General features: G+C 38.6%; 1 protein-coding gene across 2 annotated transcripts in view; it reads right to left on the reverse strand.

Annotated features, from left to right (window-relative positions):
- Nucleotides 1-17,037, reverse strand: part of ATP10B (ATPase phospholipid transporting 10B (putative)) — a 443,089-nt gene that overhangs the window by 10,029 nt on the left and 416,023 nt on the right. For both annotated transcript variants that reach the window (XM_053567374.1, XM_053567375.1), the window contains 5 exons: nt 16,741-16,817; nt 15,458-15,583; nt 10,942-11,142; nt 9,458-9,538; nt 8,023-8,127 (listed from right to left, as the gene is read on the reverse strand). In XM_053567374.1, coding sequence (XP_053423349.1) covers nt 8,023-8,127; nt 9,458-9,538; nt 10,942-11,142; nt 15,458-15,583; nt 16,741-16,817 — 590 coding nt within the window. The remainder of the gene's footprint in view (nt 1-8,022; nt 8,128-9,457; nt 9,539-10,941; nt 11,143-15,457; nt 15,584-16,740; nt 16,818-17,037) is intronic.

The raw sequence follows: 17,037 nt of genomic DNA on the forward strand, positions 1-17,037 counted from the left end.
TTGTTACTATCGAAAAGTTAGCAATCTCCCTTTCCCCTTTCCTCATATTTTTAGGCTATAATTGGGTTATAGCTTTCATATGAAAGCTACAAATTAGTTTCATAGTAGGGCTGAGTACATTGATTGAGGGGAGGGGAGGAGAGAGGATGGGTGGAAGGAGGGTAATTGGTGGGACAGGGTACATGTAAAACTTACTAAATGTACAATATAAATGTTTTAACACAATAACTAAGAAAAAGCCAGAAAGGTTAAGTTAACCAGTGTGATGAAAATATTTCCAATTGTATATAAATCCAGCGCATGGTACCCCATGATTGCATTAATGTACACAGCTATGATTTAATTTAAAAAAAAAAGGAAAGTTAGCAATTGCTTTATCCTATTGTTCCTTAGAAAGAAATCTTTATCTTTAATATCCACCTGCTTTTTATAGCTTTTACTTCGCCTTTTTTTGTTCTATAGTTTTCTTAAGATAGAATAAGTATAGATTTCTTTTTCTTTATCTTGCTTGGGTTTTGCTGACTTCATCTTCTGGGGGCAAGACATGATTGCAAGAGGGACTTTACCTAACAAATGCAATAACCTGGCTTATTGTACCTTCAATGAATCCCCAACAATAAAAAAAAAAAAAAACTCTCGTGATCTTTTCAAACATTGCCTTTGTTTTATTCTCTTTTCTTTCTGAGACTCTGATCAAATGTTTGTTAGACATTTTCAGATAGTACTTTATTTTCTATGTTCCTTAATATCAACCACTTCCATAATTTTTATTTTTCTCTTTGTTTTATATTCTGGCAATTTCTTTTGACCAACTTCCTAGTTTTCCCCTTAGCTATGTCTAATTTCCTATGAAGCTAATGATCAAAACTTAAGTTATAGTTATAGTAGGTTTTATTTCTAAATGCTCTTTTGATCTCTTTTCTAATTTCTTAGTTTACTTTGTATAGTTCACCAATCCCTGCAGGTATTTTAAAGCTTATGATTTATTTCTTTAGACACAGTAAACATAGTTTTTCTATAACTTATATCTGATAATTTCAATATCTGAAATATTTGTTTCTGATATTTATGATCCTCACTCATGGCTTTTATTTTCTTGTGAGCTTCATTATTTTTTAAAAATTAAATCATAGCTGTGTACATTAATGGATGTGTGATGCTTACAGTCCTTGAAAAATTAGTAGGAACAATTTGAGGCTTAACACAAAGATGTCTTTGTCCCGAAAGAATGTATACATGTTTTGCAGCCTTTGGGCACTGGCAGTCTTGAGTTACTAAACTGAATTCATAGGTCAAAATTTGGTTTATCCAGCTAATATGAATTTATGTGAGACCACCCCATGGCCATAATTTCCCCAGGCAGATCCTTTATGTTGTTCTTTCTGCTCTGTTTAGCCAGAGGAGAAAATCCCTGTAGTCTTCCGGAGATGGGTGGGGAGGTGGGGCATACAGGTATATTTTTGGATATATCCTACCTTGTAGTCATAGCCTCTGGGATCCTAATTTAATGTGATCTTTTAGTAAACCCCTTCCTTGGAAGCCTGGGTTTCGATTTTTGAACTTTTGCTCAATCAAGTCTGCCAAAAACAAAGTTCATTTTGGGTAGAGTTACAAATAATCCTAAAGAAAACAGAAGTGTTACCTCAGCTTGCTTCTTTAGAATTCCTCTTTCTCTGAGATTTGTTCATTACTGTCTTGTCACCTTGTTCATGCTTTATAAGGAGTTAAAAATATTATTCAGTATTTTTATTTGTTTTCAGTGGGAGAAGTGATCTGAACAAATCAGCCCCCATAAGAAAGCAGTTAGCTAACTTTTTAAATTGCTTTGGTGGGGATTGTGAAAATTGACACAGATCTTAAAATTCTTTTCATATTTGTACCCTGGGAAGAAAAAGACTCTTTTCCTGCTTCAGGTATTTTCAAAAAGGAAATTTATTTTTCACAATGACTTTAGTAGCTGGCTCTTTTCTCAAGAGTACCAGAAATCACAGATAACTATGGAGGTACTTGGGAGATGCATTATGTGAATTAATGATGCTAAAGAGTATTTTCCTTTTTTAAAAGCAGATGAGTGCAGTGCTTTGAGAAAGAGGGCTGAGTGACCAGAGAAGATGCAGAATCTTTAAGCTCACCCCCCAATTTTTTTTTTTTTTTGAGACAAAATCTAACTCTTTCATCCTGGGTAGTGCCATGGCATCATCAGAGTTCACATCAACCTCAAACTCTTGGGCTCAAGTGATCTTCCTGCCTCACCCTCCCAAGTAGCTGAGACTACAGGTGCCCACTACAATGCCCAGCTAATTTTTCTATTTTTTTTTTTTTTTTTCAGTAGAGATGGGATCTTGTTGTTGCTCATGCTGGTCTCAACTACTGAGCTCAAACTATCCACCCACCTTGGCCTCCCACAGTGCTAGGATAACAGGTATGAGCCACCTCACCTGGCCTTCACCACCTATTTAATATACAACTGAGGCCTGGTTAAACTTTGGAAGATATTTTGAAAGTTAAGAAAAAAAAAATCTCTTACAGCACAGGTGTGAAAAATATCTAATGACAAAGAGGTTAATAGAGACCAGAGATCCTTTTGGAAAATATGTCAGGTTAATTTAGAAATAATTAACTAAAAATATCATGACATATTTCAAGCATGTGGACAATAAACCTCATACATCCCGCATCCATCTTCATCAGTTTTATCCTTATACCATATTTGCCTCAGATTTTATGAAAAGATTATATCTCACAATTAAAGTACCCATATATCTCTTGCAAATGACTTCTCTTTGATCTTGAACATAAATTCAGTGTGTATCCTTCTTTCTTTCTTGTGTATGTTTATATATATGTCTATAGGTTCTTTTTAACTTTTTATATATGTATTCTTACTATGAACTGAATGTTTCTCCCTCACCCTCAAATTCATATGTTGAAGCCCTGATCTCCAATGTGATAGTATTTGGATGTGAGGCCTTTGGGCAGTGATTACATCATGGAGGTGGAGCCCTCATGAGTGGGATTAGTGCCTTTGTAAGAAGAGACATTAGATGATCTTTGTCTCTCAGCTGTGCAAGGATACAGATAGAATGCAGCTGTCTAGGAAAGAAGAGGACTCTCAGCAGACACTGAATAGGCTATGCACTGATCTTGGATTTCTAAACTTTAGAATCATAAGAAAAAAATTTCTGTTGTTTAAGCCACCCAGTCTGTGGCACCTATAATGACAGACCAAGCAGACTAAGTTATTGCTGCAGCTTTTATCATTTGACATTATAAAGTTTTATATAAGTTGAAAGATACAGCTCTAGATGGTTCATTTTAACTATGCTATTGTATAAACATGCTGCAATTTATTTTTTTATTAGTGAACATGTAGGCTTTCTATTTTTTTTTTTTCCTGGCAAGAACAGTGCTGTAACAAACATTCTCATACATGTCTCCTTATATACACATGCAGGGGGATTTCCAGGTCATGTACTTAGAAGTAGAATTGTCTTATAACATGTGAGTACTTTATACTCCTCAAGTTATTTTCAAATTGTTCTTCAGAGTGATGGTGTCAGTCTATGGTTTATTGTCTTTCACACAATGCTCAGATGATTTACCAATATTTTATTTAGAAATTTTTATATCTATGTTAATTAATGAGATTGGGGTATGTAATTTCCTTTTCTTGAGCTGTCCGTGCCCATTTTGGTATCAGAATTATTCTAGCCATGAGAAATGAATTGCTTATTGTTATGGTTTGGATGCATGTGGCTATCCAAAATCCATATGGTGGAACTTGATACCCAATGTGATAGCGTTAAGAGGTGGGGCCTTTTGGGGAGTAAGTCATGAGGGCTTTGCCTTCATTATTGAATTAGTGCTCTTCTACCTGTAAAAAGGTTGAAGGAAGCATCCTCCTACTACATTTTTTGCCTTTCCACCAGGTGAGGATACAACATTTATCCTTTGTGTCCTCCTTCCTCTTCAGAGGCGATAGCAACAAGATACCAACTTGGAAGCAAAGAACAACCCTCACCAAACACTGAACCTACTCACACCTGCTCTTGGACTTGCTAACCACCAGAACAGTGAGAAATAAATTTCTATTCTTTATGAATTGCCCAGTCTCAGATATTTTGTGATAGCAGTATAAATGGACTAAGATACCTATACTTTTCTATTTTTCTACTTTATAAACAAATTGGTATAAGATATTGTCCTGTGTAATTTTGGTCAGACCTCTATAATCCTTTGGGTCTTAGATTTTAGGAACAGGATTCTGTTTATTTAGGTTTGCTGAATGACTTTGACTGTGTTTTGATAAATTTTACATTTAAAGAAATGATAAATTTGGTTTAAAATTTTTAAGAATATTTTTAATAAGAATTGATTATATCTATAATTATAATTTTTCCCATTCCTAATATTGTTTTTGTGTCTTCTGTCAGGAGTTAGTTTTCACTAGAATTTTGAGGAGCCTACTTTTGATCTTACTGATCTTTTCTACTGTTTCCTTGATTTTTTCACTCTTTTTACTTCTATTGCCTTTACATTTGTATGGTAATTATTTAACTTTCTTCAGTTGAGTACTTGTGTAGTTTTCATCTTCTTTTAAATAGTAAAAGCTTTAGCTGCATCTCTCAAGTTTGCTTATGTAGTATTTTTGTAGTCATCCAGCAAGAGGCATTTAAAATTTTCATCTTGATTTATTCTAGCTCATGAGTTATTTAGATGTACATTTTGAAATTTTCAAACATGTTAGGTTTTGTTTGGTTACTGTTTATCACTTGTTTCTAATTTAAATGTCTTGTCAGAGAATATGGTATTGATGATTTTTATCGGTATTCTTTCAAATTCTTTCTAAATGTATTTAGATGTACATTTTGAAATTTTCAAACGTATTTTTTTTGTGTATTTTTTTAATTAATATTAAATCATAGCTGTGTACATCAGTGTGATCATGGGGCACCATACATTGGTTTTATAAATAGTTTGACACATTTTCATCACACTGGTTAACATAGCCTTCCTGGTATTTTCTTAGTTATTGTGTTAAGACAATTATATTCTACATTTACTAAGTTTCACATGTACCCTTGTAAGATGCACTGCAGGTGTAATCCCACCTATCACCCACCCACTGCCCATCCTCCCCTCTCCCTCCCCTACCTCTCCCCATTTCCCATATTCTTAGGTTATAACTGGGTTATAGCTTTCATATGAAAGCCAAAAATTAGTTTCATAGTAGGGCTGAGTACATTGGATACTTTTTCTTCCATTCTTAAGATACTTTACTAAGAAGAATATGTTCCAGCTCCATCCATGTAAACATGAAAGAGGTAAAGTCTCCATCTTTCTTTAAGGCTGCATAATATTCCATGGTGTACATATACCACAGATTAATAAATGGTCATTTTGTATTTTTTGTTTGTCACAATTTTCTTTGTTCTTGTTATCTTTCCAGCATTCTGCAGAATTGATGGTTTTCTTTATTCTTTTCTTTTCTTCTTTTTTAAAAATAAGTCTCACTCTGTTGCCCAGGCTAGAGTGCCATGGCATCAGCAACTGCCAACTGCTATGTTCAAGTGATCCTCCAAACTTGGTCTCTCAAGTAGCTGGGACTAGAGGCACGTGTCACAACCAGGCTAAGTTTTCTATTTTTAGTAGAGGTGGGGTCTTGCTTAGTATAGTCTCAGACTCTAGAGGTTCAGTGATCCTCATACCTTAGTCTGCCAAGTGCTAGGATTATAGGAATCAGCTACCACACCCAGCACAATTGATGGTTTTCTATATTTCTTTTCACTTCTATAGTGGTCACCCTTAACATTTTAAGATATTAAATAAATGCTAACTTTTATGGAAAAATGTATAGTTAAATGTGTATTTATTTCTATTCTCTTTCTATCCCTAGTGAAGGTTTTAGCATAAATTACCTGTTGAATAGCTTTTGTCCTCATTATGTTGTTTCTTATAGTTTCAGCTTTTATGTTCTTACAGCAGTACATTATTTTAGTAGGGTCTATGAATAATAAACCTTAAAGTGTTTGTTTATCTGAAAATATAATTTATTTTGCCCTATTCTTAAGTGATAGTATAATTGTTCCATTTTTTTTTCACGTATTTGATGATAATTACTCCATTGTCTAGTGCAATTGCTATTTCTTTTCTAGTAATTTGTCTATAGTCTCTGGTAGACTTAAAGATTGTCTTGGTGATTTTGCTTTTTATAGTTTCAACATAATATCATATTATGTTTATAGTATCATATTTATAGTATCAACATAATACTTCCAGATTTTATTTTGTAAATTTTCATTGTCAGTAACTATTTCATCAAATATTGCTTCTCTATCATTTTTTTCTTTTCTTTTTTTCTCCTGTGATTCCTATTAGCTAGATGATGAAGCCATTGATGCTAGCCAGCATTCCTCTTACTTTTTCATATTTGTTTGTCACTCTGGATGAGTTCCCAATGCTACCTTCCAATTTGGCAGTTTACTTTTTTCCATTGTCTGATCTACAGTGGATCTCACAGATTGCATTTTAATTCATTTTACAGAGTCTAAATGTTCTCTCAGCTTGGTGCAGTTTCTAGTATCAAACTTATGTCTCTGATTCTTGCTTCCCTTGTTCATAGCTTCTGATAAAGCTATAACTCCAAACAGTTTGTCATTGTCATATGTTCTTTAACTTTCTTTCTTGAGTAGGGAACTTGGACCTGGTAATAAACAGGGCTTTAGTGTCCCCCACCTTTCAGGAGCTAGACTCCACACTGTTGTGGTTTGTGTTCTGTCTTGGCTTCCAGAAAGCTTGCAATTTGAGCCTGCCCAGTACCCCTTCCCTCTCCTTGTCACATTGCAGCCTCTTCTGGTATTTGTGGCCCATGAAGAAATTTATCCTATACTTAAGCTTGGCCATCACCTTGTTCTATCTGTTATTGGCATGCATTAAAACAGAGGGGGTTTTAAAATGGGAACCCTGTGATCTAGAAGTGTGGCTCTTATCAGCCATTGCCCAGCTGGTTAGGCCTGGTTCAGCTTGGGATGGTGTTGGGAAGTGAGGGCAAGATGAGTTCCATTGCTGAATGTAGGAACATGCTGAGCTTCCTTAGGGTAATTTTCTAAGTTTGTAATGCATGTGCTTTCAGAAAGAGCCTTTCAGTTTAGCTAAGAACAAATCTTTCTGTAAAGTGGTTTTCCTGTGCTATTCAATCTTTTCTGTTCACACTATTAGCATAGTGGTTGAAAGCTCAAGAGTCAGATTGCCAGGGTTCAAAACATGCTTCTATTTTGAACCACTGTGGGGCAAGTGTATCGTACCTACTGTATTTCTGAATCTGTGAAATGGGAATACAAAAACACCTAACACTAAGGGCTCTGGGTGGTTAGATGACATAATACATACAAATCATATAGCTAGGTACCTGGTGTATAATTTTAAGCTATTTGTTTTTATAGTTATCATTGACTGGAATAATTCAATGAATAAGGTGACAGCATTTTTAGATTTCAAAATGTTATATTTGGGGTGGTGCCTGTGGCTCAAAGGAGAAGGGCGCTGGCCCCATATACAGGAGGTAGTGGGTTCAAACCTGGCCCCAGCCAAAAACTGCAAAAAAAAAAAAGATGTTATATTTGGACATGATTGAGATGTGGTTACCTGGAGGTAGTTTTCTAATCTTTTGAAACTAAATGAGGAGCTTTCCTCCCTAACACAGTCTTAGGTATGGTCACTCTAATAGTTACCTTGTCTCTGAAATACCCCTAACTTTGTATGAGTATGATCTATTTCTGCAACTAATTCTCTCCTTGTTTTATAAGTGTTAGTTTCATCACCCTGGCTAGGAGACAAGCAAGTTGAGGTCAGGTGTTTCATCCTTTTCACTTCTTTCATCTTTATATAAGTGGGGCATAGGTGGGAACTCAGTGTATATTTGATGAATGTATCAATGATAGGGAGTAAAGCAACTCAAAAATCTAAATGTAGCCAAGGAACAGGAATACAATTTTTAAGCCCAACAGGCCCTGGGACCCTTACCCATGTCTTCATTTCCATTGCCTGGTGCAAGAGGATTGTGGTGAGGGAGATGGTGTTAATTGGGGTCCCAAAGGTAAAGATGTCGATATCAGAGTCCTTGTAGGTCTGCAGAGAAGAACAAACAGGCATTGTCTGATATCACCATGGACTTAGGACTTTGGCTTTGACACATGATTATAAAGCATCAGTGAGGGCAGGTGTCAAGGAAAGGGGAGGAAGAGAAAGGGAAGAAGGTATCCAGCTGTCCATTCTGTGAAACTGACCCAATGAACAAACAAAGATGAGAAGTGAGTTGACAGTACTAAATTATTTAGAAACATGTTTTTCAGAGGAAGCCATCATGGGGATTGTAAAATCATTGTGAAATGAATGGAGAAAGAATTAATTGAGCACTCACCAGGTACTGGGCTAACTGCTGAAGATACTTCTGTATCTACATTCAATGGAGTCTATTAGGCAGGGCAGATGTGGTACAATTTAAGAAGACAAGTATTAGAGTAGAAGTAAGTTCAAGGTACCCAGGGAACACAGAAGAGGGGACATAGCAGCAGAGACCAGAATATGGGGGGGGTTTAATCATTTGAAAGAGGGGGAAAAATGCAGTTCCAGCCAAGGTCAGAACTGAGAGTGAACATGGTGGATTTGTAGAATTCAAGAGTCTATGTGATAGGTCTATAGAGAATATGGAAGGGTGAAGGGTACAGCAGGAAAGGTAAGCAGAGGTCTGGCCAGAGAGGGTATAGTAAGCTGGGAAATCTGATCAAAGCACAAATGCCTGCCTCTCTTACCCTATGGTATTGCTGATTACAAAAGAAAATGAGCCCAAAGGCTGAATAAGCAGCACTGTTTACCTGGTGGCAATTGTCCTATATCCTGGCCCCCTCTCCAGGAAGAATACAGGCATCCTTTGCTATCTAAATTCTATTTAAACTGGGAAATCAAATTGAGATTGGGCTATCTGTATTCTTGCTATTTATTTAAGGTAATATATTATCTCTTATTTTTGGAACCTGCTGCTTGAATACTTGCTACCTTGACCTTGGCAGCACACATCAATGAGTAAATTCAGACACCTTCAGTAATCAAGTAGGAAAGTTAATGAATGAAGATAGCCAAGTGTAAGACAAAGGGGAGGAGTGGGGACTATGGAAAATTGGAGAACAAGCTCCTCATATAAAACAAGGCTGCAAGTCAATTCCAGATTTTGCCATGAGGGAAAAGTGCCTCAGTGGAAAGATAACTTTTGGATTTTCAAGAGCCACCAGAAGTTAAAATGTTTGGGTAAATTGTTCTGACCTCTCAAACACACTGGGTTAGATGTGGAGACTATTTGTTGGAGCCTCTGTTCTGAGGTGTCCAGAAAGACATTACTAGCCTGAAATTTCATATAAAGAGGATCAGTATCCTGTGATTTGAATGTGACTATATTACTTACCAGATAAGGGATAAAGAAACAGATGAGGCTCTGGTAGAACGCATCCAGCATGGAAATCCAGAAAGTCGACAGGTTATAGCACTGCCAAGAAAGAGCACACTGGCAGTTACCCCCACCCAAGCAAGATCCTGTTCTTTACAAGCAGCTTTCTTGTGTGTGGCCCAGAGCAGATGATATGGCAGTTATGATGCCTCTTACCTGTGTGGCAATAGAATGAATTGATTAAAAGCACAGACTTGAGGGTGACAGACCCCAGTTTGAATCTCGGCTCTGCCATTGTGTGACCTTGTGACGATTACTAAACTTTTCTGAGAATTGATTTCTTCTTCCATGAAATGTGCACAAAAATAACATCACCTGTTTCCTTAGGGTTCCAGAGGACTAAATGCAATTATGCCTCAGTAAGTACTCGGTTATTCATCAGCTCTATCGCTACAACAAACTTGGAAAGGTTTCTAAGTAACCTCTGAAAGAGAGGGTTCAATCACAGCCCAGGAACACAGGTTCCCAAGAGAGAGCTCAAGGGCCTCAGAGACAAGCCTTCTCATCCTGTGTTTTACTCTTTGTGTCTATCTAGGAGAAGTGAAACCTTTACAGTTTCTGGTTTAGGTATGTTAACCTCCTTTCATGGGAGATACTGAAGGAACTGGCTGCATCCAACATGCTGATAGGTAGAGCTCAAGATGTATGTTCCTTCCCACATCTCCTGTGTCTCTGCTGCTGGGCTGCTGCGATACTCTTCCCCAGTCTGTGCGTCACCACATGTGGCTTGCTTTGCTGGCTGTCCACAACAAATCAACAGTTCTCAAACGTCACATCTGGCACTGCCCTTCTTTCCCCCAGATGCGAAAGTGCTCTCTGGTGTTTCAAAGTCCCATTCCCAGGGCTCTGCCATGTCCCTTCATCCTCATTCCTTGCTGCAGCCTCTTATGTGACATCTCCAAATGTGTCAGGGCTACAGCATGCCCTTTCTGGGCCTTCTTGAAAGCCCCCCCACAATGATTTCTCAGGCCTTCTTTTGTCTACTCAATAGTAGGAAGTTCTAAACCCTACATAATCGAGGTCTAAGCTTTGCCTTTCCCGATGTGAACAGAAGCATTTGTTTATGTGTGCTTATCCAGGGATGAAAAAACTAGCTGCTAGTCTCAGGGGTCCCCATACCAGGCCTTGGGGTGCTGTTGTTACTCCTCATGACTGGAGGGGCCTGTTAAGAGGGATAGGATTTTCTTGCCTGCCCACTTCCCCTTTGACTCCCATATTAATGTGTGATATAATTAAGAAATGATTCAAAAGGAAAATACTCACTGATATCTGTTCCAATACACTTCAATAGAAAATTAGAAACAGGCCAGGGATGGGGAGTGGGAGTTATTCAAAGGCACATGGGAAGTAAAATGGCAGCTCTTTCTCTGATGCCCGAAGACTCAGCAGAGGTCAGGGAGGCCACCCGAGGCCTCCTCCTGCTGGCTGTCCAGGATCCTTACCTCAGAGTTCTGGCCGCTCTTGTACAGCTCAGGCAATGCCAGCAGGGTTTCTGCAGAGATGTCTTTATCTAGGATTCCGAAGATGAGAGGAGGCAAGGAGGTGAAGAAGAGATTGAAGAAGATCATCTGCCAGTAGTCGATCATGGTGGAGGCAGAGAAGCCGCAGAAGAACTGATACCAGAAGAGCAGGTTGACGTAGCACTGCAGGCAGAGAACGCAGCCTTGTGAGAAGTCCCTCACACTCCTCTCCCCTCTTTCTTTTTGGACTATCTTTGTGTTGATGGAGCTAGAACATATTTTTCTTAGTAAAATATCTCAAGAATGGCAAAAAAAGTATTCAATGTACTCAATGCTATTATGAATCCAATATATAACACATATTCATACGAATGATAAAATACTGCATTACTGTTAATGCTCTTCAAGACCTGGCGGAGCTCCAGCCATGTGTCAAGGTGAGTAGGCAGTTAAGTCCTCACTTAACCCTGCCAATAGGTTCTTAGAAACTACAACTTTAAGCAAAACAATGTGTAACAAAACCATTTTTTCCTCATCAACATTATAATAAAATAACATTGGATGGAATGACACTATTCGAGGACCTGCTATATATCAATTTGCTTAAAGTTGCAGTTTCTAAGAACCTGTTGATGACATTAAGTGAGGACTTACTGTATTCCAGTGGTTAAGAGCACAGATTTTGGAGGCAGAGAGGCCTGGATTTGTACCCCAAGTTCTGTCACTTACTAGTGGAGTTACCTAGAGAAAACGGCTTAGCCTTTCTGGACATAATTTTGTCATCCATCAGCAGGGAATAGTAGCACTTAGACCACATACGAATGGCAGCAATGTGGTAATAAAAAGGGATGTTGCTGAGGAAGGGAAAATGGAAAGAACGACCCATGAACTGAAAGCCTGGTGGGAAGATGCCATCCCAACAAGGTTGTCCACACAACACCTTTCTCACGGTCATGCAGCTCAGAGTCTGAACAAGAAAATCTTCTGCCTAAATACTGCTTATTTTTTCTAAAGCTCTTTCCAGCTCAAGATCTCCCCACTTTTGAATGGGCTGGGTCACTGCTACTGCCTACCATCCTGTGATGTGATTTAGTTATTTAAGATTGTACAAGCAGCTGGTACTGAGGTTAGGACTAAAACTTATTACTTATGTGGGGCTGAGGCACAGGGACATGAAAGGTCTAGGAAGAAACCATTAAATAGGTTTGCATTCAAACTAGAATTCTCATTTCCTAACTGCCGAACCACTGTTACTGTGAAGAAGCCATCTACTTATTATTATTATTTTTTTTTTGAGACAGAGTCTCACTTTCTTGCACCTGGTAGAGTACTGTGGTGTCATAGCTCACAGCAACTTCAAACTCTTGGGCTCAAGTGATTCTCCTGCCTCAGCCTCCCAAGTAGCTGGGACTACAGGTGCCATCCACAATGCCAAGATATTTTTTTAGAGATGGGGTCTCACTCTTGCTTAGGCTGGTCTCAAACTTGTGAGCTCAAGCAATCCACCCGCCCTGGCCTCCCAGAGTACTGGGATTATTAGGCGTGAATCTCTGAGCCAGGCCCTCTACTCATTATTATTATTAATAGTAATAATATTAACACATTAATATTGTCACTAGTAGTAACACCAATTATATTTTTTGGGGCTTCTGTGTGGGGTGCATTATAGTGTCATCAGCATATTAGTTTATAATACATTATTAGATGTACAATACACACTATAGTTTATCCTAACAACTTTGCAAGATTAATATTGTTGTTAATAATATCAATAGTAATATATTTATGTTACCATGTTAATATATGTCACATATTGATATAACATGAAAAATAATGTTAATATTATTAGCTCCACTCTACGGATGAGGAAGTTGAGGCTCCGAGGTACTCAGTTGCCTCTTTTCCAAGTTCAGAGCTGCAAAGCAGCACAAGCAGTGTATGAATTTTCACAGTTCTTTCTCTGTGATTGCTCCTAACTTTTCTCAGTCCTATCTAGCTTCTGCAATGAGCTGAAAATATCTGTTCACTGGCCCTTTGCAAAAAAGGATGTTGAACCCTGATGGGGGCAGGAGCCGTGGCTGGTTTGATTCTTGCTCTATAGCCATTGCCCAACGTTATTCCTGACACACAGCAGACATTCAGAAGTTACTTGAGTAAATGAAGTTAATCTTAGTGCTATTGTTCTAACACTCATCCTGGAGTTTTAACATTGCCGAACGCTGCTTTTCTCCTGGTAGGATCTTGTCTGTTTTCTACTTCTGCCTTGCTGGAATTTTTGCATCTGAAGGAGTGCCCTGAACCTTGTGACAGCATCGCTGAGATTGAATGCCTGCTCCTCCTCTCAAGAAGCTATAGTGCAGTAATTAATTCATTGTTCAAATTTCAGTGCAGGCAAGGTTTTAATTCCCTCTGAAATTGGTTTCTGATGTGAAAGTCACAGTTCTCCACCCTCTAATTGCAACGGGGAGATAATGCAACATCAGTATCACAATTTCAAGCATGGCATTGGGCTGGAAATAAATATCATTTAAGCTTTGAGAGTGTGCCTGGCTGGAAACATTTTCTTTTCTACTTCACAAATTTAATGCAGATAAGAGGCTGTGCTTATTCAAAAGAATGATTCTTCTGGTTCTACAAAAAAAAAAAAAAAAAAAAAATTAAACAAGCATTTGGAATTCTAAGTATAAACAGCTTTCATGGTAAGAGTGAGTTTCAAGTCAAATGGAGTGACTTGTTTGCATAGACTTGCTGAGATAATATTACCATCTAGTTGACCGAATTTACATTATTTTTTGTCATGCTGTTTATTTACGTAGACAATGAACTTTGCACAGAAAGTCTCATTCCTGAGTGAGAGTGACTATGTAGGCATCTGAAAGAACGATTGGGAACATGAAGAAAGAGGGGAAAAAGTGCATTTTTGCAGCCACTGCTTGGCTAATATGTTTCTTTTTCATTACCTGGATATTAATCCTTCCTTTTCCTCATGCAAAGAAGAATCCGAGTCTATATGGAGACCTATGGGGACTACTGAAAGGCCCTTGAACTAGATAATGAAAAACTCAGGCCCTTGTTTTTTCCCTTTGTACAGAATTGACATCTTATTTCCATCCTTAATCAGGGGATTTTCAAAAGGATCCTCTGATAGTTTTAATACCTACTTCTGGTGGTACAATTTTGCTCTGGGTCCTTAATCAACAAGACAGAAATGAACACATTTTAAAGAGACCCAATAACATCTTTATAACATCATTCGTATAGAGCTATGTGCTTTCCAGAGCTCTGACACTAAAGCTTCTCAATAACACTTCTAGGGAAATAGAGAACCATAGTCTGCTCATATTATTAATGAGGAAATTGAGGCTCAGAGAGATTAAGTGGCCTTCCCAAGGTCACACAGCATGCCAGAGTCATGTAAGATTGCAACCTAGATGATCTCCCCACTCCAAACATCTTTGCCAATAAAGTATTTTATTTAGCATCCTGCTTTCTGGTAACTCCCTTGTAAAGAACCCCAATTGATGTGCAAGTTTCAGGTTGAAGCCTCTTCCAAGGTCTGGTGTATAGCTCTTACATTGCGGGGACCCTATCTAAGACCAGTGAAGCCAGTTCTTCAAATCATTCTTCTTTGCAACCAGAAAATAAATCTCACTTATGAAATGTAACTCTAAGAGCAATGACAGCAACACCAATGATAATAAAACATAATGAATAACCTTAGAGCGTGATCACTACATGCAAATTACTTTATACACAGCTTTCATTTCATCTTCATAGCAAATATATGAGAAAGGTAATATTCTTATGTAGTAACATCCCCATTTTACAGATGATGAAACTAAGGTTTAGGGATATTATCACATATGGGAGTGTGGATTTGAATGTGGATTTGAGTGTGGATTTGAATGTCCAATGTGTTGGACTCCAGACTATGCTCATAAACATTCATGCTGCTGGCTGTGTGAGGTGCCTCTTGTCTGTAGTCCTAGAGCTCTGGGAGTCTGAGGTAGGTGGATCGCTTGAGCTCAGGAGTTTAAGACCAGCCTGAGCAACATCAAGACCCTGTCTCTACTAAAAATAGTAAAACTAGCCAGGTGTCATGGTGGGTGCTTATAGTCCCAGCTACTCAGGAGGCTGAGGCAAGAAGATCTCTTGAGCCAGAGTTTGAGGTTGCTGTGAGCCATGATGATGCCCAGGTGACAGAATGAGACTCTGTCTCTCAAACACAAACAAATAAAAACCATTCATTTTGCCCCTTACATGCCAGGCACTTTACATGACCTACAAGTCTCATGGTAACTTCACAAAAATAGAAAGCATTAGCTCCATTTTATCACAGAGGAAATTGAAGAATAGTGAATAGGCTGGCCCAATGTTGCAGAGCTAGTAAGGAAAAGGCCAGCCTGACTTATTCCCTTATGCTGAGATGCTGTGGGGAGATCTGGCCCCGTGGTGGGGACCCCTGAGGCCTGGTGGGAGCCTCTACAGGGCTACTTACCACGTTCTTATAGAAGTAGTACACTACCATCTTGGCCAAGCGCGAGTAACTCCAGTGACCATGCACAAGCAGTAGCTTCTTGAGGTGCCTAAAACGGGAGATGGCAAAGTCGCTGGACATGACGGCCTGAGAGGGGAGAGCAGACACATCAGCTTCCATCCATGGCCACCAATGCCCCAAAGAGGCTCCCTTAAAGGTTTTAGGTCTATAGCAGGGAGGATCTGAATAATGCCCTTGGTCATCATGTGTTCACTCTTGGGTGGCTCTTTGGATTCTCACATCCCATTCTCTCTTCTGAGAAATTGAAACCTCACTAGAATCCATGGAGGACAGATCAGATGGAGCAGTGGTTTAGGCTGGTCTTTCGTCCAGTACCCAACAAGCACTTCCGTGCCCCAGGATGTATCAGACACCATGCTAGGGATGTGGTATTAACCAGAGAGTAAGGGCTTCCATTCAAGTAATCCCCAAATCTCTAAACATCCCTCACCACCTCCTGAAGTGGGCCGTTGGCTCCATTCCAAGATAGAGGTGATGGATAGATAGTTCTTCCTTTACATGAACCTTGGGATTACTCAGAACCAGATGTAGGTTATAGTACTCTTTTAAATGCATGACAAAAAAAATTAAAAAAAAAAAGCATGACACTGAGTTTAGATATGCCTGGCTATAAATCCTTGTATGAGTCTTTGTCTGGCTATTTAAACTCCCTGAACTTCAGTTTCTCTAACTGAAAGAAAGTGGAATAACAACCCCTAATACACAGGACTGTGGTGATCATTAAAACCTGATGATATATTAAATGTGAAGTGTCTAACAGAGAGTCAGTACATGGGAGATACTCATAGGGTAATAATTGTTGCTTCTCAGTCAATGCTTTTTTATCTTCATCAACAAATTTAGGCAACACCAAATGTCTGCACTAAAGATGGAAACACTATTATTAATGGTTCAAAAAGCACAAAATAAAATCATTTCAGTAGAAAAAGTTACCAGTCAAAATTGTATGCTTGTTTCAAGCTGAATTTTGACTAAATTAGGCAGACCATGAAAGTGTACCTAGCAATTTATGGCTTAAACTAGCCACCAGGACTAAACTGGCAATTGAAAAATGTTTTCTAATGTCCTTATACCCATCATTGCTTATGGAGGGTATTGCAACTTTGGACATAGATGGAAATTCTTGAAAAGAAGTTCCTCCAACACTGTGGGGAGTTCCTGAAATCTCCTGTAATGATAAAGAAGAGTAAGGAGGGAACAGGAACAGTCAAGGGCAACAATACCTGCATTCCTTCCTGTCCAGATATGCCGATGCCAATATCAGCAGCTTGAATCATGCTTACGTCATTTGCTCCATCACCTGAAAGAAGAGAGGTCATGAGGTGCCTTTGTTCCTGGTCCAACTGCTCAGTAACAATGAGATGGTTCTAAAGTGTCCCCATTCCTTTTAATATAGCTCTGAATAGTCCTATAGAAAGTTGTTGCTACAGTGCCTAGCCTGAGAGATGTCTTTTCTTCTTTGGACAAGAAGCTCTACTTTTTTTCTTGATCATTCAATAAATACAGTCCTGACTAAGAGT

This window comes from Nycticebus coucang, chromosome 17 (genome assembly GCF_027406575.1).
Source record: "Nycticebus coucang isolate mNycCou1 chromosome 17, mNycCou1.pri, whole genome shotgun sequence".
In the NCBI taxonomy this organism is placed as follows: domain Eukaryota; kingdom Metazoa; phylum Chordata; class Mammalia; order Primates; family Lorisidae; genus Nycticebus; species Nycticebus coucang.